This window comes from Lemur catta, chromosome 10 (assembly GCF_020740605.2).
Source record: "Lemur catta isolate mLemCat1 chromosome 10, mLemCat1.pri, whole genome shotgun sequence".
NCBI classification, from domain to species: domain Eukaryota; kingdom Metazoa; phylum Chordata; class Mammalia; order Primates; family Lemuridae; genus Lemur; species Lemur catta.
The window spans coordinates 3563379-3588745 of NC_059137.1; the positions used below are offsets into that span (position 1 = coordinate 3563379).

General features: G+C 52.8%; 1 protein-coding gene and 1 long non-coding RNA gene across 10 annotated transcripts; one reads left to right on the top strand and one right to left on the bottom strand.

Annotated features, from left to right (window-relative positions):
* Positions 1-4211: 4211 nt before the first annotated feature.
* On the bottom strand, positions 4212-16652 carry LOC123646091. Of its 3 annotated transcripts, none has more exons than XR_006737791.1 (4): positions 16005-16652; positions 15558-15658; positions 6354-6729; positions 4212-5796 (listed from the first exon to the last, which is right to left on the bottom strand). It is a non-coding gene; the product is annotated as an uncharacterized LOC123646091 (long non-coding RNA). The 3 variants fall into 3 exon arrangements; XR_006737792.1 differs by having other exon boundaries at positions 15558-15720; XR_006737790.1 differs by lacking the exons at positions 4212-5796; positions 6354-6729 and adding an exon at positions 13924-14887 and having other exon boundaries at positions 15558-15723.
* Positions 16378-24956, top strand: PPP1R26 (protein phosphatase 1 regulatory subunit 26). 7 transcript variants are annotated; one of them, XM_045562745.1, is made up of 6 exons: positions 16378-16519; positions 18025-18137; positions 19156-19274; positions 20053-20189; positions 20541-24231; positions 24569-24956. In XM_045562745.1, the coding sequence occupies exons 5-6, from the start codon at positions 20603-20605 to the stop codon at positions 24654-24656; spliced, it is 3717 nt and encodes a 1238-aa protein (XP_045418701.1). In that variant the 5' UTR covers positions 16378-16519; positions 18025-18137; positions 19156-19274; positions 20053-20189; positions 20541-20602; the 3' UTR covers positions 24657-24956. The 7 variants fall into 7 exon arrangements, 6 of the variants coding, with proteins under 6 accessions (XP_045418701.1, XP_045418702.1, XP_045418699.1 ...); XM_045562746.1 differs by lacking the exon at positions 16378-16519 and adding an exon at positions 16974-16998; XM_045562743.1 differs by lacking the exon at positions 16378-16519 and adding an exon at positions 17258-17284.
* The last annotated feature ends 411 nt before the right edge of the window (positions 24957-25367 follow it).

The window sequence follows — 25367 nt, forward strand, 5'->3', positions numbered from 1 at the left end:
ACAGATATTTATCGAGCACATTCTATGGGCCAGACGTGCGCATCCGTTGAGCAAAACTCGACTTCAGGCTGGAGCATTGAAACTAATTAATTCTCTGGCTGCCTAAGTCAGTCACGACGGAAAGGCGCCCACAGACGCTTGCCCGCGCCCCAGGATGCGCGGAGACGGGGTTTCAGCCGGGGTGGGAGCTCTTTCCTTTATGATAAACATGTTTTTACGCAAAAATATAAAACCTCCTGTGTTTCCTTCTGCCAGAATTCCGAGCCCCGGCCCCTGTTCCTGAGAGGTTAGCTTAGCGCAGGACGTCCCGCCTGCTATAAATGACTACCGTGCTGTCACTGGCGCTGGATAGCTTCCTGTCGCGGGGACTGCCCGGCATTCTGGGATATTCAGCAGTGTCCCTGGCCTCTACCTGCCAGATGCCAACAGGACCCCCTCCCCGGGTGACAACCACAGATGTCCCCAGCCGTCACCACACGTGCCCTGGACGGCAAGGTCACCTCCAGGGGGGAGCCCCTGATTCGGAGGGCGTCATCTTCTCTCCTTGGAGCCTGGCTGGAGAGACCGACGTCTCTGTCACACGTCGCGGGAAGGCCTTTCTAAAGCGTTTGACCGAGAACGTCTGTTTCCTTCAGGGAACAGCCCCACCGAGCAGGACGGTTTTACGCGGACGTTTTCCAACAGCAGATCTTGACAGACCTCCTCCCCTGTCCCACTTATGCCTCATTTTCTCTGTAATCATTAGAAGTACTATTTCAGGTTTCTATTTTTGACGAAGCTTTGTCACTCCTGACACACTTTCAACCGCCTCTTCCACTACACGCGGTTTGAATGAATTTTCTGTGAGGGAAATTTCAAGGCAGACCTTTCATCTCGACTATAACAGGAAAGGGACCTGTTCCTATCAGAGAGAGTCGCTCAAAACCACAACCGCATAATTGCTTCAAAAAGAGAAGGCCCTGCAGGCTGGGGGGCGGGGGCTCCTCTCTGAAAGGCCGCCTGGCGCGATAGCTCTTATCGGTGCCAGTCTCTCTGAGCCCTCGCTGCCGTCGGTGAGCTCTGCCCTGCTGCTGGGTCCCCCACTCGCCAGGCAGTCGGGGGAGACACCCAGAGCCAGGGGCCCATGTCAACGGCAGAGATAACTGAGGCTTGCACCCTTTCCTTCTGAGAAGTATCAGAAAGGAAAATGATTATTTTCTCCTGGAGGCTTTTATATAAACAAGCATAATGCCAAGCGGCAAACAATGAAAAAATAAAGTGCCCAGTTCTTTCTTTATTTTTTTTTTTAAGGAAAATCTGGTGAAATTTATCCTCTTAGTTTACTCTACTGGAAGGGTTTATTTGAACTTAATAAATTATCACAAGATGCACAAGATGTGCTTTTTTATTTTCTTTTTTCTTTTTTTGATAAAGGGTCTCATTCTGTCGCCTAGGGCTGGAGTGCCGTGGCGTCACCCTAGGTCACAGCAACCTCAAACTCCTGGGCTCAAGCTATCCTCCTGCCTCAGCCTCCCGAGTAGCTGGGACTACAGGCATGCGCCACCACACATGGCTAATTTTTTTGTACTCTGCAGAGACGGGGTCTGGCTCTTGCTCAGGCTCGCCTCAAATTCCTGGCCTCAAGTGATCCTACTGCCTCAACCTCCCAAAATGCTAGGATTATAGGCATGAGCCACCACACCCGGCCAAGATGTACTTTTTTCCTCCAGCTTTATTGAGGTATAGTTGACAAATAAAAAGTGCATATATTCAAGAGGTGCAATGTGATGATCTGATATAGTATCTACCGTGAAATGATTACCACAATCAGGCTAATTAACACATCCATCACACTTAGTAACAATTCCTGTGTGTGGGTGTGTGTAGAGGGGTGAGGACACTTCATTCAGACCTACTCTCTTAGCAAATCCAAGTATCCAGTACAGAATTATTAACCATAGTCCTCATACTATAGGTTACATCCCCAGCCCTTATATATTTGTACCTGAAACTTTGTACCCTTGGCCAACATCTCATTTCTCCCACTCCCAGTCTGTACCTTTTGTTAAGTTATAATGTTATGAAAGATATTCCTAAAACCAAGATGGCCCCGAAATTTCTTTCAGGAGAAATGATTTTTGGCTTCAGCTGAAAGAATAAACCTGAACAGAGTCTCCTAAGGGAATCATTGTGTTTTTCAAAACCTGCAATACTTACTAGAGAAGCATGAGTTTGGACTTGCTGCTAGGGACAAAGCTGTGTAAATCTGAATCTGTGCCACCTAGAAATCATATCAAACAAAGAGAAATCTCTAACTCCGTATACAGTGGACAACAAATAACAGAAAACAAAATATAAAAGAATAGGAGGAACCTGGAAAAATGTATCTGTTATAGCATTAAATGCAAATGGGCCTCCTGGAAGACATTCTCCAAGTGAAATAAGCCAGACACAGAGACATTATACTGTGTGACCTCACTCAGACGTGGAATCTTAACAAGTCAAACTCACAAAAACTGAGAGCAGAGCAGTGGCTGTCAAGGGCTGGGGGAGGAGGAAATAGGGAGATGCTGGTCCAAGGGGACAAACGTGTCTGTGCATCTAATTTACAGCATGGGTGGTGTGAGCATGTTAATTAATTTGATTGTGACAATTATTACACATATACACATATATCAAATCATGTCATACACCTTGAATATATACAGTCTTTATTTGCCAATTAAATATTTAAATAAGAAACAGAACTAAAAATATAAATGTACTTAACTCATGTATTAAAAGAAACATACTTTCAGATTTTCAGATCAAAAAGCAAAACCCAACTCTTTGCTATGCACAAGAAATACACCAAAAAAATTACTAGAAAAGATTGAAAATAAATAGTCAGTAGTATATTGGAAAATCAGAAAAAAAGCAACTAAAATTGGGTGTTAAAGGAGAGGGAGAGCAAAGATGCTAATTTTATCATTGCTCACTGTTGTTTGCTAATAGAGAATATATAAAGAAAAAGAGAACCAAAGTTAATTATATACAATGCAAGCAACACAAACACAAAATCCCAACGTTCTTAAATAACACAGCTAAATATGATCTCAAATGGAGGAGGAAGAAATGAAGAAAAATGAAAATAAAAATATTTAGGCAAATATAGGTGAATATTGAATGTATAAATCAAAAGTATAGAAAATACAGAAGAGAATGAAGATGCATGGAGCACAGAGTGAAAAGCCCAACACACATTTCCCTGGGGTTCCAGAAGGGGAGGAGAGAATGGAAGGGCAGCGTTTGAAGAGGTAATCGTTGAGAAATTTGCAACATTGGTGAAAGACATCAGTCTGTAGATTCAAGAAGACTTACCAATCCTAAAGAGAATAAAAAAATCTACAGTTAGACGTTCACTATAGTATAATCACTAAAAAACACCCCTATAATAAAATCTTAAGCAGCCAAAGAAATAAACAATAGTTTGCCTACAAACCAGAATACAATGAAATGATCTCTCAAAAGTGCTAACAGAAAATAATAGCCGATACATAAATTATCAGATGGGTTGTGGGGTAGGAGAAGCTATATACTCTTTATAGGAAATAAACCTAAAGCTTAAGTATACTGAAAAATTAAAAGAATAGGAAAAGATAGCATGTAAACACTAACTGAAAGAAAGTCGGTATAGTTATATTAATATTAGAAAAATAAACTCTAAAGCAAAAAACATTATTTGAGATAAACAAAAACATTTCACATGGATAAAATCATGAATTTATAGAGAATATGTTAATATAACAATTCTAAAGTGATAGAGAAAAACACTTCAGACCCAGTGTAGTGGCTCATGCCTGTAATCCTAGCACTCTGGGAGGCCAAAGTGGGAGGATCACTTGAGCTCAGGAGTTCAAGACCAGCCTGAGCAACACAGTGAGAACCCATCTCTACAAAAAAAAAAATAGAAAAATTAGCCAGGCGCAGTGGTGCAGGCCTGTAGTCCCAGCTACTTGGGAGGCAGGAGGATCGCTTGAGCCCAGGAGTTTGAGGTTGCAGTGACCTGTGATGATGCCACTGCACTCTAGCCGGAGTGACAGAGCAAGACCTTGTCTCAAAAAAAAAAAAAAAGAAAGAAAACACCTCACATTGACAAAACCATCAATTTATCAAAAATATATAACAATTCTAAATTTTTATGTACCTAATAAAATAGCCTCAATAGCCTCAAAATACATAAAGCAAATTTTAAAAAAATAGACAAATCCACAATCGTGGAAAATTTTAATATGTTCTCTGTCAGTAATGAACCAGAACAAGCAGACAGAAAAATAGTATAGATATAGAATATTTGAACAACATGGCCAACAAAATCAACTGAGATTTTATTCCTACTAACAACTGCAGAGTGCATTTTCTTCTCAAATTCACCCAGAGCATTTACAAAAATTAAATGAGCCATAAAGAAAGCCTCAAAAAATTTCCAAGCTCTGACATCCTGCAGAGTGCAATCTTTGACTACAAGGAGTACAGCAGATGGTGTTTTCCAAAAATGGCCACGACAACATTTCTGTTTCAAGGTGTTCCAGGACCTTGCCACTCCCCATGAAGAGACGGAGTTTAATTCCCTTTCATGGAACTTGGCAGGTCGTATTATCTGCCTCAAGGACTAGAATCCAGTGGCACTGATGCTGCATGACATCTCAGGCTGGATCAAAAAGGTGGTGCTGCCTCCCTCTGACTCTCTCAGAAAGTGCTTGCCCTCAGAGCTCAGTCACAATGCCGTGAGGAAGCTGAGGGCCCAGGGAGGCGTCTTGCGGAGGTGTTCTGGCCCAGAGCCCCAGCTAAGATCCCAGCTGAGAGACAACCACTTCATTTGCTCATCATTCTCTAAGTCAGCAACTTGGGCTGTGCTCAGCTGGGCTGTTCTTCTGCTGTTCTCAGCAGCAATCTGCCCCCAACCCAGGTTTCTGGCTTAGGTGACAGTATGGATGGGCGTGCCTCAGTAGGAACGGTGACTGTTGGAGGAGAGAGGGCTGGTTCCATTGGGGCCATTTTCAGTCCCAGGCACCTTACTTATTGATTTATTGATTTATTCGTTTTAATTATTGGGCATGTAACAAGCAACTTATTCTTAGTTCCCAAGTGGCTAACTCTTTTCTTGACAGACACTCCCACTCCTCCTTCTGGAAGTTGGCCTCTCCACCCCCTGCCCATCCTACACCGCTGAGCACGGCTAATTCTAGCAGACATCTGACCCAAGGACACAAAACCACACACTGGTGTGCCAGCTGTGACTTGGGAGTCCAGCTCACAAAGATTATCCATGCCAGCCGAACTCCTCCCCTCAACTGAGCTTAAGCATCAGAAACAGAGCTGGGGGGGGGCCTGGAGCCAAGCATTTGGGGTGCAACAAAATCTGGTGGCTGTGTTCTGTCTGCTGCCTGTGGGCCCTCAAGAGAAGCTGGTCTCTGGACCAGAGTCCTAGGAGACTGGCCCAGAAAAGCAGTGAAATCCACCTCGGATGGAAGCTCCCACTACCCTCTGCCCCAGATGCCGCACAGGCAACCCTCGGGCCCCCTCTGGGAGACAGCCCTGCATCCCAAAACGGCAAACTCCCTGTCATTTGAGCCTGCTCAGACAGCTTTGTGTGCTTTCTCCTCCCTCATTCTCCCAAATCAGTCAATCAGCAGGCCCCTAGGTCCCCTTCCTCCCCATCCCTCCTGCCTACCCTCTCCATACCCAAATGTGACACCCCGCTTCTCCTGAATGACCCTGGTGGTCTCCCAATTGACTTGTGTCCACTTCTGTCACCACAGCTGCCAGTCAACCTTTCTAGAATACACACAAGAACATGTCACTCCTGCCCCAAATACACCTGGGTCACAGCCCATCTTCAAAGGGCTTATCCCCTGCTGGAGCACATGGACCACGTTCCACAGGATGTCTCCCCTGCATCCTGCATCCACTGTCCTCTCTTCCCCACCCCGTGCCCCTGGGTTCCCTGACCTCTGGCCTCTGGCTGAGATCAGCCCTTGGGGTCCCTGGCAGGAGATGAGAGGGTGGGAGGGAGGAAGGAGGTCATCCACCTCCCCAGCCCTGCAGGGCCCTGACTTGCGGAGCCACCTCACCACTCAGGCTGGAGGTGCTGACAGCCCCCACCCACTGGTTCTCCTATCCCCACCCCCTGCTTGGTAAATCGTCCCCTCATTAGCCCCCTTATAAACACTCGCTGGAGAATTTAAACCAGGGGGCCTTGCTGTGCAGGGTGGGGATGTGGTGTGAGGTGGGGACTGGGTGCGGGGTGGGGACTGGGCGCAGGGTGGGGACTGGGCGCAGGGTGGAGATTGGGTGCAGGGTGGGGACCGGGTGCAGGGTGGGGATGGAGGCACCTCCACGGGGAGAACGTGGTTCCTTCAGAAAGGCTGAGCCGCCCTCCCCGAGAGATCACATGACAAACCCCAGCAGGGCTATGGAAGCCTGGAATGTCCTCAGAATGTTCACATCTTTCTCGGCAATGTGAGAAATGCCACCACTTGCCACTTCGCAGTACTGCTATCAGACGAGGGGGACATGGTCACCAGCTTGTGTCCTGCTCATGCGTGAGTCCTCTCTTGTCGACGTCAACGTCTCTAAGACGGTCGTGGGAGAGAAGGCGGTGGGGAGAGCTCAGGGTTTGGGGCTTTCGGAACAGTTTAAAGAAGAAAGTTCCTCAGCAGAGAGCTGAAAAGCCAGCACGGCTAATATCCAATTATCACTTGGTACTTTCTGGAATAGGAATGAAAGAGACTCTGCTGAAAAGCCCTTTTAAGCACCATCTGTCTCCTGGAGTCCCAGTCTCCCTGAGCCTTGTAAAAAGAACCAATTAATTGCTTTACTGTCTGGCAAGGAGGAGGGAGTCTCCTCCGGGTTGGGGCCAGGAAGCCTCCTCGCCCGCCGGCTGCTTCTCCCTGGGCTCTTCCTGCTTCCTGGCCCGGCTCCCCCGCGGGACAGAGAACTCCAGTGGGCCAGGCTGGGTCTTGCTGACTTGCCACCGCCAGCACCGGGCAGGGCCTGCCTGGCATGGCAGGTGCTCGGGAGGAACACGTGAGAGGGAAGCCGCGAGAAACAGCTGCCTGGGCTTGGGGACCGGCTGGATCTCCTCTTCCTGAGCCTCTGTTTTTTCATCTGCACAGGATGGCTGGATGGGCCCTGCCCCTCCCAATGGCATATTCTAGGGGTGGTGCTCTCTGAACAATACGTCTAAGAGCATGGGCACTTGGACCCAATATTCTGGGATGTTTCTAGGGACTTGTGTCCTACCAGCACAAGAATGGCCTAATCCAAGAGGTCAGGACTGCCCAGGAACGCCTAGAGTTTGTGGTTTCTGAAGGTCACAAAAGGACAGGAAGCAAGGTCCCTCTGGGTTGGATGGTCTACCGGGCTTCATGGGGGAGGGTCTCAAAGGTCCTGGTTTAGGCAACCTGGGATGGGGGGACACGCACCAAGAGCAAATAGAGGAGACCACGTGTCTCGCGCTGTGGACTGCGTGTGACCTTCTCATAGTGGAGATTAGAACACTCCCATCCCCCCAAAACTTCAGACCTGCTGCTCTGTCATCAATCCCCTCCTTACCCTCCTCCCACGGCCAGCTCTAAACAGCCACTGATCTGCTTTCTGTCATTAATCGCAAACTGATAATGATGATTCCAAGAAGCACTATGGAATTTAGCCAATTATCCCTCAGCTTGTTCCTCTTAACTCACGGTATTTCTACATGAACAGGCTGAGACCGCCTTCCTAAACCTCCCCATCTTGTCCTTAAAAATATCCCTTTAACTGCTCAGAGCAGCAGCTGTGCTTGTCCTCAGCCTTGGTCCAAATAAACTCTCTGCATTAATGTTGCCGCAACTTCTTCCTTTAGGTCGACGTTTCTGTTAGCCTCCAAAAGTGATCACTTCGCTTCAGGGCTTTTTTTTTTTTTTTTAAAATCACGGTGAACTCATAGACTTAAATGTATCCGTGGGTTTCCGTGGACTGCAATTACTATCCTCACGGAAGCTCAAGCGGTCCCACCTCTGGCATGGGGGGAACCTCTTCAAGATTTACTCGTTAATTTTTATTTATTTTTCAGTGGCCAGCAGGAGGGCATCACAGCCTGCCTCTCCAGAGGAGGAAGGAGGCCAGAGGAGCCCTTAGCACCCGCTCCAGGACAGAGGACCCCTGGGGAAAGGGGACCCCTGCTTCAACCTTTCCCCAAATGAAGGCCTCGGGTGCCATGTTATTCTCTCCACTTGAGGCCTTCAACTGAGTCTCGATACCAGTGGCCAGGAAAACTAGGTCATGTCAGGATAGAGACTGCAGTATATTTATGAAATTTTTACAGTTCTTACTAAGGCAGGCTAAGAGTCCTGGGTCTGAGGCAGGACATTGTGAATGCAGCTCGCTCTGCCATCAGCCTGACCAGAGCCCAGGGCCTCTGGGTCCCCAGGGACAGGCAGCCCAAGACGCAGCTCTGTCTTCTCTCCAGCCCAGGAACAGGCATCGGTGCTTGGACAGTCCCCGAGAAGTTTCCTTCTCCCCCTTGAAGAGCAGGCCTGTTTTCCTCTGCTTACTTGAGGGGCTCTGGGTGGAATAGCTGGTCCCTGCTCCCCGTAACTGTTCACTCTTCAGGTCTTTCAGCCTTAAGGGCCAGGTGGGGTCCTCTGCACCCCACGCTGCTTCCTCTCCCCATCTCGGCGACCCTGTGGGGCTGGTTCTCAGAAGGCTCTGAAGCAATCTTGGGAGTGTTCAGGGATGGTGCAGTGCTTTCCTCCACGCTAAGGGTTCTTTTTTTTTTAATTTTTTTATTTTTTATTTTTTTGAGACAGAGTCTCACTCTGTTGCCCCGGCTAGAGTGCTGTGGTGTCAGCCTCACTCACAGCAACCTCAAACTCCTGGGCTCAAGCAATCCTCCTGCCTCAGCCTCCCAAGTAGCTGGGACTACAGGCATGCGCCACCATGCCTGGCTAATTTTTTGTCTATATTTTTAGTGGTCCGGCTAATTTCTTTCTATTTTTAGTAGAGACAGGGTGTCGCTCTTGCTCAGGCTGGTCTAGAACTCCTGACCTTGAGCGATCCTCCCACCTCCGCCTCCCAGAGTGCTAGGATTCCAGGCTTGACCACCACACCCGGCACCCGGCCCACGCTAAGGTTTCACTGGTCTCCCTTGACCTTGGGCCGAATGGACTTTGTTGCACAGGGTGTCATCTCCCTGAGGGTGTCATCTCCCTGAGGGGAGCCCGAAGGACCAAGGCCCGCTTTTCCAGTCAGTTCTGGCTGGATTCTTTGGGGGAATTTTTACAACACATGCCCCACCCATTTCAATCACAAATACCCTGTTCCTGGTTCCACCCTAGAGCCCCCAGGCAACGGTCTTCAGACAACGCTTAAAGTTACTCTCTCTGCAGATATCAAGACCAGCTTTGGGGTCTTAAGAAGATCTAGCAGACTCACAAAGAGACCTCTTTTGTTCTCCAAGTCCTAAGTGTAAGATTTTAAACAGCACTTTGTTCTTTTCCAGTGGCTCAGCCAAAGATATCAGGGAAAATTCTCAGAGCAGAAACCAGTTGTAAAACGTACTTTCTCTCTTTGGCATCACCGTTAAATGCCCTTGGTCTCTCCTTCAAGATTTAGGGTAGAGTTGTTGCCTCTTCTTCCGTAGGCCAGGGGCACAAGGAGGCTGTCAGAGCAGGGGCCATGCATGGAGGAGCTCGTTCACGTTGTGAACTAAAATAAAATGTTAAGGCTCACCCCCACACCGGCTGACTGAACGGATCCCCTCATGGACAAAGGAATATCCTAAAACTAAATTGCCTGCCAGGAGGAGGGCGGTCAGAATGCCTCATCATGCCCCCCTCCCTTCTTGGGGACATCCTTTGTAACCCATTAATGAGCCTAAGGGTATGCAAAACAAACCTACAGGCCCTCAATTTACACAACAAATCTATGTCCGGTGGCTTATCTCTGATAAACAGCAACTATGCTAAAACATTCCAAGCCTTTAGACAAAGCTTCATGTCTTTAACCAATTACAAGCCAAAGAATCTTTAAACCCAGCTATAACCTGTAAGCCCCCACTTCGAGATGGCCCACCTTTTCGGACTAAACCAATGTATGACTCTCAGGTATTGATTTATGACTTTACCTATAACCTGTCTCCCTGAAATGTATAAAACCAAACTGTAACCTAGCCACAGCGAGTGCACTTGCTCAAGGCCTCTTGGCCATGGCTCCAGGTCATGGTCCTCAGATTTAGCTCAGAATAAATCTCTTTAAAATTATTTTACAGTTTGGCTTTTTTCTGTTGACAGCGGTCACCGCACCCCTCACCATGCCTGGCCATGGCCCTGTCGCCGTGGAGACCTCAATCATGCCAGCACATTCTGCTCCAGTCTTTAAGAGCAGGGGTGGCTGCTTAGCTGAGTTTGTACTGCACTCCCGTCCTTTCTTATCCTTGGTGACAGAGGCTACACATAACAGCAGTGGCCTGGGACCCCCCAAGGCCTGACCAGCTGCTGCCCTCTTTCCCCCCACCCAGAGGATCCGCCCCTGAGCCTGTCTGCTGTCCTAACATTCATTTCCCTGAATGTCCCCTTGCATGCTGAGCAGAACAGAAAACACAAAGTCCCTACTGTGCTGGTGCGTCGTGGAAGTGATCCAGAGCATTCTCAGGCTGTCTGTGAGGGGATTACACGAGCACAGGGAAAGGTCACCTCTGTCCAACTGTTAACCAGATGGCTGGTCACCCAGCTCAGTTACTTGGATAAAAGCCTCAGGAGTCAAAGTTCTTTAACCCGGCTTCCACCATGCTAAGAAAAGAGCCATGTGTCGGGTTTATATCCATCTTACTGTCAACCTCCCTCTGCCTTTCAGTAGTGTGACTGAGCAAACCGCCGGCCTTAGGTTAGGAATGTAGGTGTTAAGTTCTGCAGTTGCTGCTACGGAAGGAGCAGAGGATTAGGGTTAGGGTTAGGGTTAGGGCTTTGTCTCCAAGGGTTTCACCTCCGTGCCCCACACCAGCCCTTCCCAGGCACGCGCCATCGCCACAGGGCCTGGCAGGGGCAGCTCATCCTGGGTTCTGCCCCCCACCCTGGGGTCGGGGCAGGTCGGCACGTGGGCAACCACACCGCACTACCCAGGTCTGAAGGCCAGGCACACTCATGGGTCACACTCCGGGGAGTGAAACAAAACACGCTAATCAAAACCTCTAAAAGAGGAAAATCAAAAGCCAAACTCCCAGGGAAAAGCTGCATCTGACTTTCTGATTCAAGGGAGGAAAAACAAACCCATCCCCTCCTCAGGCTCCTACTCCCTCAGTTACTCCGTCACCCTCGGTTTCTGGCCGTCCCCGCACTTGGCAGGGCGAGCTGCCATAGGAAAGGGGTCTCCCCCCACACCGGACCCCACATCAGCGGACAGACCCCGAGGGTCGCTGAGAGCGGCAAAGGGAGCCGGCCCTAAGATGCAGCGTGGTGCTGGCCACACACAAAAGCCCCTCGCCACCTCCCTCCCTCCCCAGTGTGGCCCTGGCCTCCAAGCTCTGAGGGTGCCGGGAACAGGGACAGCAGACCTCGCCACCTCCTTTCCCATCTGCCCGTTCGTGACACTGCCCAGGCATGTCTCGGGGCAATGCCACAGGGCTGCGGTGGGGAGCACCTCTGAGGGTCGCCTCGGTTCGAAGTGAGACTGCGCCTTCTGGAGTGCAGAGGGGCCTGGGCACTCGATGGGCCGGCTCCGAGGGTCATCCTTCTCCGAGGGTCATCCTTCTCCGAGGGTCATCCTTCTCCAAGGGTCATCCTTCGCCGCCTTCGCCCTGAGGCGGCCTTTGAGGGCACGGGAGGTCCAGCCCTCCGTGCATCCCCACTTTTCTCTCACGGAGCCACGCGAATGGCTGTACAAAAAAACTGTAAATCTCCACCAAGCTTTGAGATGCCCTCTACCTCCCCGTTTCTCAGAATAAGGTGATTCAGGACACAAGTAGACTTTGATGCAAAAATATAAAATGTCCTATATTGCCTTTCCAAAATTCAGAGAATGTGCATTAGCTTCCCTCTTCTTTCTGCCAAATGCTAACTGAAATAGAATAATTTCCATGGATCTAGGGGAAATTTTTGAGACCCAAGAAAAAGTGTGAACTTTCTCGTTTTCGCTCTGAGCCACATTCCTTTACCAAGAGTGTGGAAACTTCCCCGTGGGAAGTTTTGCCAGAATCTATTTTCTCCTTCACATTGGCCATCATTTTAATCCTGATTGTTAAAATTCTACTTCAGATTTTTATAGCTAAGTCTTAAAGTCTTATGATTTCTGACACATTTTCAGCAGCCCCTTCTACCCAATACAGTTTGGATAAAATTTCTTAATAAGATTTAACAAGTTAACTGAAGTACGGAGGCAGCGAGCTCCTGGCAGTTTCTGAAGTCAAAGATTCCAGGAGCTGCTTCAAACACAAGAGTCCCGGATGGTTTGTGGTGGACACCGGGCAGCTGCCCCAGCCTCCCTCAAAGCAGGGACACTTGGTGGTCCCCTCTGCCAGGAGTGCAGCCTGCTGCCAGGGTACAGCTGAGACCCCTGCCCCGGCCCAAAGGACACTCCTGGGCCAAGGTCACCTCCCCCCAGGGGCAGCCCACGTCCAGTGGCCGTGCAGGGGTGTAAAGGCCCAGCCCCTCTCCTCAACGGGCCATCTGAGGGGCTGCCCCTGCTCCAGAGCCCCCCAGGGGTTAGCTCAGGCTGCCGCTATGACCACGTGACAGCCCAGCTGCCCCTGCCCAGTCCTGTCCTGAGGGTGCCCAAGCCCCACCTGCCTCTTCTCAGGTCTGTGAGGAGGGGATCAGGTCTGCGTCTTGGGACATCTCACCTCCTCTGGCTGTTGCTGCTTTTGCCTTTTCTCTCTACGTCATGTTATTCCTGCCTTTGAAGAGGGGACCAGCCATCCTGCCCCACCCATCCCAACCCCCCCCCAGGTGTTCCCCAAGTCCCCTCACACCTAGGCTCCACCAGGCCCTCCTGTTTGAGGACAGGAGCAAACTCAGGAAAAACGTCTAATAAGAACAACGGCCTTTGCCCAATTTATTTTCTGCAAAGAATCAGAGCAAGAAAATCATTTTTCCCTCAGATCCTGAATTGGAAAGTATCCTGCTCTTTCTTGAATAAATCTGAGGTGATGTGTCCTCATTTTCCATTTATGATGCACACTGGGCCCTCCTGAATAATTCTGTCTCAGGAGGCTTATTTTCTGCTCTAGCTTAAAATGCTACCTTATAAATAGATCACCATAAAGTCAAGTTGTCCCCTGAAATTGTAAGTAATAAATTGGGTAAAATTCATGCCAGGAAAATTCTAAGAACCTAACACTCAAGAAATGAAACTGAATAAGGCCATTCAAAGAAGTCATTTCTGAGGTAAAAGGCTTTAAAAATTGTTTTGCAGAAACAGAATTTCCAAAGATTGAATCAGTGAGTTCCCTGGACCCGCAGAGCGGGCTGCCTCCCCTTCCGGGCTGCGGGTGAAGGGCGCCAGCTCCCCATCGGTGGTAGTCTCTCACCCACACACAGGTGAGTGTGTGTGCGGCTGCATTTGCATTCAGGAATATTCACCCATGTCCCTTAAATGTTTTTTATGAGTTGATTTACGGATATATGAGAGCAAAGCTCGTGATTAAAAAATTTAAACACTGTAAGCTGGGCACAGTGGCTGATGCCTGCAATCCTGGCTCTTTGGGAGACCAAGGTGGGAGGATGGCTTGGGCCCAGGAATTGGAGACCAGCCTGGGCAACATAGCGACAGTCCATGTCTACAAACTATTAAAAAGTTAGCCTGTAGTCCCAGCTACTCAGGAGGCTGAGGCAGGAGGATGGCTTGAGCCTAGAAGTTTGAGGCTGTGACCTATGATGACACCACTGCACTCTAGCCCAGGAAACAGAGCAAGACCTTGTCTCAAAAAAAAAAGTCAATAGTATAAAGGAAGACAACACAAACAATAAAACGTCCCCTATCCCCTGCCCGGCTCCTCCCCAGCAGCGACCACCCGCACACACACACACCCCCGCACCCCCACATCTGTGCCTGCATTCTGTCAAGGGGTCAGTCATTCTGCCACCCTCCCACCCAGCTTTTTAAAAGTGTGCCCGGACAAATGCATGAGCATAATGTGAGAACAAATTCCTAAAAGTGCTGTCACTACACAAATGTTACCTGCATTTACATTTAACAGACACAGCAGGGATGGCCTCCCAGAGGTGTCCTCCTGCCAGCAGGGTCTGGGGTGCCTGCACAGGACTGTCAAGCTTCCTCATGTGTGGGGGAAAATGGTGCCTTCTTTGAGTTTCTTTAATTATGAGAGTGTCGTTAATTCGGGAAAGGAAAATAGGAACAGAGGGACCTCTTGCTTTCTCGTTAGCACAGACGCTGGCCCCCAGTGGGCCGTCAGCCGCCTCTCCCCGGAAGTCTCTCCACTCCACATGGACAGGGACCACGAGGAGGCCCCAGCAGACTCCCTGTGCCCTTTACAGGGGGCCACACAGAGGCCCAGAGGGAAGCAATGGCCGCACAGGACCCCAGAGCCCCTCATGTAAGATGCCAAGCCCACTGCCCTTGTCCCTGTCCCCATGGCCCTCCCACCCAGAGACAGCAGAGTGACCAACTGTCATCCTGGGAGCATTAGCCCCAGGCTGAGTGGAAAGATGCTAGGAGCCCCCTCTTCCTCCGTGGCAGAGGAGTCTACTGTAAGGACAGATGGAAGGTAACCTGGGGGGCTGATCCTGGGAGACACGGAACCTGCACGGTTAGGAGCCCGACCAGAGGGGAGTCCCCAACGCCAAAGCCAGCTCACAACCAGAGAGCTCTGACAAAGACAGATGCCTCTTCTTGTTCCTCCAGGGAAGACCTCACAAGGCGCAAGTGAGGCCTCCTAGAAGTTAAAAAAAAAAATCAAGCAACCAACATCTGAAGGTCAATAGCTTCAAAAAGAACTAAAGAAAGTGCTCTCCCTTTTGAGAGACTGTTTATTACCCGCCACACACACTGGCCTCAGAATCCCACAGAAAGCCTTAGGTCACATCCCTCCATGGCTCCGATGGCTCACGTTATTTTGAAATTCAGGCATTAAACTGGTGAAAGCTTATGAAATCTCAGAGTGGTAAAAGCTGTCCCAGGCCTTATCCCAAAGCCAGAAATCATAAAAGAAAACCTGATAGACTTAGCTACGGAAGAATTTAAAACTTGTGTGTAGAAAACAAAACAAATAAAAAAACTAAATCCGAAATCAAAAGAAAAATGACAAGCTGGGGAAAATAAATGCAATGTACACGAGTATATGGCAGAGACGGGCCAAATACCTTCATATAAAAAGCTCTTAGAATCCAGGGAAAAGACACACAGCCCAATAGAAAAATAAAAAACAGGCAAAGAACCCATACAGGCAATTTTCCAAATGGCCAATCATAACACTATGGTCAACATCACCAGTAGTCAAAGAAGTTAAAACTGAAGTGATGAAAAGCCTTGCTTTACCTATCAGATTGCCAAAGACAAAATGGCATGACACCACCACGGACTGTCCGGAAAACAGGCACACTCACCTGCCAGCGCAGGACAGCAAACTGGCCCCACGTTTCTGGGGGCATCTTGGCAAAAGGCGTCACGGTCTTTGGCCCCACACTCTCCTGTCGGGATCTTGAGCCTAAGGAAATAAATGCTCAGAGCAGCTCCAAGGACACAGCACCAAAGATGTTCGCCACACCACTGCTTTAAAAACCGTGAAGAAACATGCCAAAATATTAATACTGATATCTCTGGGAGATTACATTATTAATTAGATCATTTTCCCCAAATTTTGGTAATGAAAGGGTATTACTTTATAACGAGAAAAAAAAAGTTTATTGAAAAAAAGCCAAGCCATTAAAATAATGTTTTAATGGGTTTCTTGACCCCAAAGTTGGCCCCCAAATTCCCCAGGCTGGTAAGACTGGAAATAAACATCCCCCTTCCCCTCTGGAGAAAAAGGAAGTCTCAGTTTTTGACCCTACCAAGGCTCTGACACTTTCTAGACAGGAAACCAAGCCCCGGTTCCTCAGCAGACACCCCGCATCAGAAGCCGAGGAGGCCAACAGGTCCGCGTCCTGCCTGCGGTCAGCCCCTGCCACAGTGGGCGAGGGGGGGCAGGGATATGTCTGGCTTGTTCCCTGCGGGTCCCAGCATCCTGAGCAACACCTGGGATGCCACCAGCCTTGGGCACATCTCTCTCCACTGTTTAAAAAAAAACAAAACTGGAAAGATTTCCAAAGTCACAGGGTCAGTGAACAGCAGAGACAGAAACAGAACCTGACCTACGGCCCAGGGCACGTTCCTAGAAAACAGCGCCCCTCCCCCCACACCTGTTCACCCGCGTTCCCCCCGCCTCCGGCCATGGGCATGCTTCCCATGCGGCCCGCCACTCTCAGCCCCAGGACCCTTGCCTCTGAGTTTGGGTGAGGCAGGGAGCTCAGACACACATTTGCATCAACAAATCCGGAGCCAAAGGCCGCTAAGGCCGGGGCGGCACGTGAGCGTGGGGACTCGGGGGGACTCTCGGGGGCGCGGGCAGGCCCGGTTCCACCCGAGCTCCGCGCCCGCTGCCGGCGAGGAGCTCCACCTCGGCGGAGCGGCGCGTCCTGGCCCCGCGGCCCTGCGGGCGCTTTCCCACGGCCACGCCCCCGGGGGCCAGCTTCCCGGCCCCGGGGACCCGCTGCACCCCGAGGGCCCGGCCGCGGCGCGAACTCCGCGGGGCCCGGGCCAGACGCGCTGCGGGGAGCGGCGAGCGGGGAGCCGGGAGCGGGGAGCGGGGCCCGGGCAGGGCGCAGCCTCGGCCGCCTCCCGGGGCGGGCGCTCGGGCCCTCGGCGGCGCGGCGGCAGGTGGGCGCGCTCTCGCGGGCGGGGGTCCGGCCGGGCCGCGCGCCTCCCCCGGAACTCGGCCGTGCCATTCCCATGATGCCCAGCCACCGGGCACGGCTTCCGGAGCGCGGCCGCCGCCGCCGGCGCCCGGTAGGTCGCGGGGAGGGGGTGGCCCGGGGGGGGGGGTCGCCCCGCCTCCCGCCCCGCCCCTCCCGCGCGTCTCTCGGCGCAGCCCGGGCGCGGGGCGCGGGGCGGCGGCGCGCGGGGAGGCGGGGGCCCGGCCGGACGCCCCGCGGCCCTTTCCCCGCGCCCGGGCCGAGGGCGGAGCGCGCCGGCCCCACCGCCTCCCGGCCCGCCCCCGGCCCGCCGCCTCCTCCCCCGGGACGCGGGGCGGGGCCGGCGCGGCGGGCGGCGGGGCCGGGCCGGCCAGGCGGAGGTGAGCGGCCGCGGGAGGGGGCCGGGCCGGGGGCGGTGCGCCGTGCAGGCCGCGGCAGGCCGGCGACACGGGGTCCCCGGGGAAGGGGCGCCGCGCCGGGCGGGGACAGGTCGGCCTTGCGCAGAGGCTGGTCCCTGCCCCGGGAGGGGGTCGCGGTCTCCGGAGGCGTTTCCCGGCTCCCGCCTCCGCGCACGCCTTGTCTTCCGCGCGCGTTCCTCGAGCACCGGCGGGACGTGCGCCGGCCCAGGTGAGGCGCAGGTGAGGGCCCGCGGCGGGGGAGCCTCCGGCCTGCTCTCGGGCGGCCGCTGCCCTTCGAGAAGGCCGAGGGCCTGGCGGGTCTCTGCACTGTCGCTCACGCCCTGCGCCAGGCGGAGCTTCCGGGAGGGTCGCGGAGCTCCCAGGCCCCAAGCTCCCAAGTCCGGGCATCCCAGAAAAATAGCGCCGGGGGTCGGAAGACGGGCTTGGAGGTCTGACCTCTTCCCCGGGGAGGTATTCGCGCTCACCTGGCCGAGGACCAGGTTGCTGCTCCGGTGCTGGGGTGAACGCCCCCGCGCACTCCAGGATGTGAGTAGCCCGTGCTCAGGAGTGGAAGGTGAGAGCGGGGGCAGCTGTGAGGGTCTCACCTTGCCAGTCTGCAGACACAGGAAAGGCGTTGCAGCTTTGCCGGGGAAGCTTGTGATATTGTAAAATCTCAGCTTCTGGCAGGCTAGGAACTGAATTCTAGCCCACGCCCACTTCAGGTTGGCTGGAGAGGGCCCTCCTGCTGCCGCCTCCCTCCTGGACCGCTGCTCCTCCTCCCTGGCATGCAGACCCTGGCCTCCCCTAACCCTGGGGGGGACCCCCCATCTGGGAGGTAAGAACACGAGTTGAACCGCTTTTTGGTAAATGGAGAAATGTATCTGGGGGCATTTCTCGAAGGTGACCATGCTGTTAAGGTGACAAGGGTTTGAGTGTGGTTTTGTTCTCCCCAGGAGGTTGGTGTGGAGACTGAGAAGATGCCCAGGTGCCCTCCACCACTTAAATTGTAGCACCTTGTGGCTTTGGGATACAGATGCTGGGTGTCCCCACAGCCATTCTCAAGACCTTATTCTGGCGGCTCTCCGGGTGCAGGATGGCAGTTTGACAAAGCCTGAGCCCCTGGCGTGAGCCCACAATTTAATACAGTTTAGGGGAGTTTTCCAGAATGATTCACCTCACGTAGTTGATTGTTTCAAAGCCGCAATCTGTCTCTGGACACTCCCTCCGATTTTTTAATCTCATTCTCTGGCTAAGTAATTTGACAGTTGAGAAAACTGTTCACTAGGAGTCCAGTCTCTCTCTGCAGTCATTTAAAGGCTGTAAACGTGTTTAGTGGAGATGAGAGTGTTATTCCTCAGGGGAGCTCCCTCCCCCCAGCTTTGCCACCCAGTGTGAAAATCGGTTCTTGTTTGCCCCAGGCCTGCTTTTAAGGTAGTGTCGCTGCTTAAAGAGTTAATAGTCTTGATTTAGGCTCTTCACAGCCCAAGCCTCATGCAATTTTGCCGAGGCAATTTGAATAATTAAGGTGGGCAGGGTCCCCTAGCCAGTGGAAGAACCCCTCCCCCCACTGCAGGTGACTTCCTGGAGGAAGTCACCGCGGTGGCCAGTTGCCTGACTCTGAGAACTGATGAGCTTCGCATACCCCACCCCCACCCCATCGTTTCAGCATCCGATCTGCTGTCCAGGATAGCTGTAAATTAGCTGTGGTTAAATATATTTGGTCTCAGGATAAGACTATGTGCTTTCAAAATTTACTTTTGAGCTCTTAAGTTAATGATATTTCTTGCCAAAAAAATATGAACTTCAGCTCCAGCCTCTAATTAGATGCCTGTGATTCTCTTTAATTTTGATAGTCGAAAGTCTATTTAAAAAGCAGGCAAAGGACGCCTTGGTGTGTAAGTGGAGCGATGAAGACCTAATCCCTGCAGCATTTGGAACATCACAGTGAACCTGGATTCGAAGAGAATTTCAAGTAATTGCAATAAATTCTTCTATCTTAGTTTTACTTTTAGAGCACAAATTGGTAATAGCAAATGGCTTGCTTCTGAATTTGTCACACCCTCTGGTTAACTGCTGGTTCCACCGTTTGGGCATACCTGTGTCCGGGTGGCATGTTGACACCAGATTGTGTGCCTGCCAGAAAGGAAGCTCTGGGTTAAGTGAAGAACACTCCTGGTAGAGAAGGACCCGCAACAGCAGCAAAGCAAGCACACAGGCCAGTGGCGGCCCACCCACTGAGGTCCCAAGGGTGGCAGCAGCCTCACTATTCCTGAGGGGACTTCAGTTTCCTGTGTCCATAGCCTTGCGGGGCTCTCCTCTTGCATTTGAACTTCTTTCCACTCCAATTTGGGGGGATAGGCGGGAGGGGATCCAAGCAACATGTTAAGAATTATCAGCTGTATGACATATTTTTCTATGTGCCATGTACATTATGTTCCTCCTGCAGTGGCAGTGCTCAGGCCTGGCCTACAGGGCCTGTTTGTGAACAGGTCTTGAGAATGTTCCCGAGACCAGCCCAGCGGTTCTGCTGAGACAGCCACACCTGGCTGTGATACGGAAGCACAGGATGAATGACTGTGTTTGGGACAACTTCTATGTTAGTTAACTAAAAATAATGCCACGGCCCCGTGAGACCATCTGGCAAATATACATTCCACATTTTAACATGAAAAGGCTTTAGTAAAAACACGTCTTTCAGATGTTTGGGGAAATAATTTGAGTTGTTCACATCATGCAACTTTTTGTTCCAGGAGCTTGTTGGTCGTTTGAAGAATGAACCTACCCTCGAAGTCTTGCCAATGCTGGAGTCATAGTAGCCGTTCTTTTTAACCTACGAAGAAGCGTTTGCAGACTTCATCTCATGGGCACTGCTTGGCAACCTTTCGAGGTAAATCAAACCTCTGTTCTCCTCTTACAGAGAAGGTGGAAGCTCAGAGTAAGACAGGCAGGGACAGGGAGGTGACAGGTGTGTGGACACAGTGCTGGGTGGCATGGGACATTTCCTTACTGAATCTGTACAGCACCCCTGGGTGGAAAGGAGTAAACTAGCCCTTTTATGTCTGAGTAAACTGAGGCCCAGGAAGCCTGAGTAACTTGCCCAACTAGCTGGATGGTGGGTTCTCACCCGCTGTCTCGACTCCGTAACCCCAGCATGCTGTTCCTCTGTGGCTGCACACGGTGTTAACGATCAAGCTGATTCCTTAGACACATCACGCCCATGTGCTTTCTCTCCTCCTAGGATGTGACACCAGCAGCATAGGAAAGCATTGCCTCTCTGTGCGTCCCTCCCCGTCTGCTAGAATGTTTCTCATGAACGCCCCTCCAGTGGTTACTCTCCAGTCCAAATGGGAGGCCTTTGGCCCACCGGGGAGCTTTAGGTTTCCCGGGTGCTTCTCGGAGTCAAAAGAGGGCGTCGAGAGAGCTTCCGTGAGTGCCAAAGTGCAGATGATCATCAGCTCGCTGCAGCGCGACGAGGCTGCTCTGGGCATGAACCATGAGCGCGCGCCGCCGAGAAGCCAGAAGGCAGAGAGATGCCGAGACGCCAGGCTGGCCGCCAGTCCCACCACGTGCAAGGAGCAGCCTCCATTTGCTGCCTGTGGTCTTGCCACTAATTTTGACCCCATGGGGAAGGAGGAGGCTGCAGGCTTTGGTGCCTTGGCCCTGGATTCGGACAGTGACGATTCAGTGGACCGAGACATCGAAGAGGCCATCCAGGAGTATCTGAAGGCGAAGAGCGGAGCCACACAGCCCGTGTCCGGAGGGGCCCAGCCTGGTGGGCCCCAGCCTTCTGGGGCCACAGGTGGGGGCAGTAGATGCAAACCAGAACCTGCTCACAGCAGCACCCCAACTGCCCTATGTGCCCCAAAACTTGCACCTGGCTCAGGCGGTGTCCCTGGCATCCACGGGGGAGCCAGCAAGGACCAAGGCTCTGCCTCCCCTGTTAGCGTGAGCAGCGATGACTCCTTTGAACAGAGCATCAGAGCAGAAATAGAGCAGTTTCTGAATGAGAAAAGACAGCATGAAACCCAAAAGTGTGAGGGGTCTGTGGATAAAATACTAGATCCAAATGGAAATTCAGCCAAATCACCATTTAAATCCAGCAAAGAGCTGACCATTAAGGGGGCGCATCGGCAAGATCTGGCAGGAGCCTGTAAGGAGTTTGTCTTCCGCAAACCTCCCAGGTTAGCCAAAGCGAACCCACAGCCCAGAAGCCTCAGGTCTAAGGTGTCCGCCGGGCCAGAGAGCGTGGGCAGCACAAAGCCAGCAGCCCCCAAGGCAGCCGCCTCCTGCCGCCCTGCAGAAGCCACACAGAGTAAAAGCAGGGTTAAGAGGAACACTGGCGCCATGAGGCGGGGAAAGCGAGTCAGGAGCGCGGCCCTGGTGCCCGAGGCATCTGACTCCAGCAGCGATGACGGCATCGAGGCGGCCATCCAGCTATACCAGCTGGAGAAGACGAGGAAGGAGGCCGGCGGGGACCCACCTCCGAGAGCCCAGCGCCGGGAGGAAAAGAGGCCCGACCCGCCCACAGACAGCCCAAGCAGCACCACGAAAAGTGCCTTGCCCGACACCCACAGGAAAACACCAAGCAAGAGGAAGCCAGTGGCCACAAAGCCTACGGACCCCAGCCCGGGGGGCCTGGATGCTGACCCTCCCTCCACGCTACCGAAGGAAACCAAAGCTCCCCCCACCGTAAGCACAGCTTCCAGAAGCGAGTTTGTGGAACGGTCCTCTTGCCGGGCAGACACGTCCGCTGAGCTGATGTGTGCCGAGGCGATCCTGGACATTTCCAAGACAATCCTGCCGGCCCCTGTGGAGGGCGGCGACAGGTCACTGTCTGCGAGCCCACTCTTCTACTCCCCCAACGTGCCTTCCTGCTCTGGCGGTGACAGCAGCTCTGTGGACAGTGATGACAGCATAGAGCAGGAAATCCGGACATTTCTGGCCCTCAAGGCGCAGTCAGGGAGCTTGCTGGCCAGGGCCGAAAGCAGCCCTCAGGCCACACAGGGCCCGCTGGAGCCACCAGGCCCCAACGGCCAGACTGGTGGCCCCAGGGCCCCTGTCCCTAAAACACCGGCCCTGTCGCTGAGCTGCAGAAGGAAACGTAGAGGTGGCGGCCACACCTTAAGGCCATCCACACCCAAGAAGACGAGGGACATGGTGAAAGAGGGTGGCCAGGATGCTGACCACAGCGGGGGGAAAGCGGAGCCCGGCTACAGTGGACAAGACCTGCCCAGCCAGGGCAAAGCAGGTGAGGCCCCTGGGAGGGAAGGCCAGGCCACGGCGCCCGGTGCTGCACACGTGCCACAGGGCCACCACAAGACAGTCGAGACGAAGGGTATGGATGAAAAAGAGAGCTCTGAGGACAAGAGCAGCTCACTGGACAGCGATGAGGACCTCGACACAGCCATTAAAGACTTGTTAAGGTCCAAGCGAAAGCTTAAGAAGAGGTGCAAGGACCCCAGGGCTGTGTGCAAGAAGAAGGTGAGGTTCAGCACCACCGAGACGCAGTTCTTAGATAAGCTAGGCGGGTTCCGGAGAGACTGGAAAGACAAAAACCCGCAAGTGCTGAAAAGCTGCCTCTCCAAGTCCAAGAGAGACAGCGGAGAGAGCCCTGTGAACAAACCTCTGAGCGTCTTTGGCAGTGTGACAGAGAGAGCCAAGCCGGAGAGTGCTGGGGACCAGGAGGTGGCCCTGGCCTTCCAGTTAAGGAGAAATGCCACTGAAGGGACTCTGCTCTCGGGTGAGCACCAGGGCCCAGCTCCCTGCCCCAGCTCCCCGTCCGATGACAGCAGTTCCGTGGACAGCGATGATAGCATCGAACTGGAGATTAGGAAGTTTTTGGCAGAAAAGGCCAAGGAGTCAGTGAGCAGTTTGGAAATTCAGGCAGAGGGCCCCACTGCTCTCGGCACAGGGGGCCCAGCCAGGCCAGACGGGCCGTGCAGGAAGGAGCCAGCCCTGCAGCCCGGCATGTGCACTCGGAGCCAGAGGGCCAAGGGGGCCCCCCAGCCAGCCCAAGGACTGCGGGGCACAGAGAGAGCTGGAGCCCAGAGTGCAACCAGCCTCTTCAGCCAGGGTGGGAAGGGCCCTGCTGCTCCAGCCAGATGTGACTTGGTGCCGCCCAGGGGCACTGGTGGAAATGTCTCTGCCAAGGGATCTCCAGCGAGTAGGAGAAATGTTTATGTCCACAAAGACCAGAGCCCGCGCGGGGCGGAGCCTGCTGCTGCCGAAAGTGCTTTTGGTCAGCTGCCCAGCTGTGCCAAAGTGGGCACCGAGGCAGGAGGGGCCGGGGGGACCTTTCATGTGAGTTACGGGAGCCGGAGCCTCCTGACGCCCAGCTCGGGAGCCGAGAGGGACACTTGGCCCCAGGCTGACCTCACCCTCCCTTGGAGCGACTTTGCCCACCAGAGCAGGCTGCCCAGCCCGTGGGCGCTGAACTCGGATGGCAGAGACTCAGTGTGGAGAGGGGCTCTGGGGAGTGAGAGAGAGAAGGGGCCTGAGGGCCCCCCCAGCCTGCCCTTTGCTGGCTTCTCCCCGCTGATGTCCACCCAGCTTTTCCACTTTGGAAAGAGTGTGCCCTGGGGCGCCAAGCCCGCCAGCCTCTTCAGCCCCCACCCGGGGCTGCCTCTACAGGGCCCGTCCTTTTCGGCCTTCAGGGAGGCCCAGACTGGGCCCGGCCCCGTGTTCGGGAGCCCACACCTGCTGGTGAAGGACAGCGGGCCCTGGCCCTGCAGGAAGGCGCAGGCGGGGCTCGCTTTGCACGACAGGAGGAGCTCGGGCCCGGAGGAAAACATTTTAGACCTGAGGTATCGACAAAGGGACAGGGACGACCAGGACCAGGAGGCCCTGGGCAGTGACGCCAGTGACTTCAGCGACACCTCCATGGAGGATGGTGGTGGCCGCTCAGTAGTGAAGGGCAAAGCCCTCAAGTTGTGAGTAAGCTTCCTGGGTTTTGTCGCATTTGTGGAAAGCGGTGAATACGTGTGTGTATCTGTGCGTGGGCTTAGGTGACGCTTGGGAGCAAAGGCAGAACAGAGTCCGTATACACAGCCCTGTATATATGTACACTAACATGAAACGATGTTTTTATTTAACAGATGTGTCCTGGTAAATTTGATTTTTGTAGGTTTTTGTAAATTATTTAAAGTGCTGTAAAAAATATTTTTGGAAAATATTGTCATTGACTTTTATAGGGCATTCCTAACTGCAGTTTTCTGTGGTCTGCTTATAAGTCTTAGATTAGCAAACATTTGGTTCTTCCCATCACAGCCTGGTTCAGAGAGACCCTGAGAGTGACGCTTGCTGGCTGGGAAGACGAGCTGAGGAAGGCGGCGGTCGCCTCCCTGAGAAACACTGAAATGCCCAAAGGTATCTATTGGGAAGCTCCTTGGACAGCACTTTTTGTACAAACGACCCCCCACCCCAGTCCCTTGAGGCTAGAGCTTGTCTTCTGAAAACTGCAGTCACAGCCTTCAGTTGGGAAAATGTTTTGAAGCACAACGGCCAGCAGCAGGCGGGCTGGGCCGCCCCGCTGTGTGCAGAGCTGGGCAGAGCCCTGCAGCCGTAGCTCTGCTGCTGGGCCCTGAGCCCCGGTTGGTAATGTCTGTTCAGTCACTAGATGATTCTAACATCTAAATAAACCTCTTTTTATATGGGAGTTCCCGTTCTTCATTTTTAATCCTGTTTCTGAATTTCTCTTTTCTTGATTTATACACACAAATAAGCATTGCTTAGAGTTGTGTTAGTTTTGGTCCCCAAACACCTTGGGACTGATAGGCAAAGCCTGGTGACTGGGAACAAACCTCCCATAGCTGCCTGCAGGAACTGGAGCCCAGTCCGAGGGATGCCCAGACGACAGAGCCAAGCTTTGGTGGCTTTCTGTGCACCTCCCTCCCTGGGGCAGAACAGGAAGGGACCTTTCCCTACACTGAGGCTTGGCGGGAGGCAGTGGCGTCTGGGCCTCACACTTAGGCTGAGCAGTGCTGCCTGACATCCTGTGCCTTCTGGTCTGAGGTCACCTCGGTGCCCATGGCTGCTCTAGGGACAGAAGCTGTGCCGGGCATTGATG

Coding starts and splice junctions, on each gene's coding strand:
- PPP1R26 (XM_045562745.1), top strand. CDS start 20,603: ATGTTTCTCATGAACGCCCCTCCAGTGGTTACTCTCCAGTCCAAATGG. Junction 24,232..24,568: donor AAGGGCAAAGCCCTCAAGTT/GTGAGTAAGCTT, acceptor TTCCCATCACAG/CCTGGTTCAGAGAGACCCTG.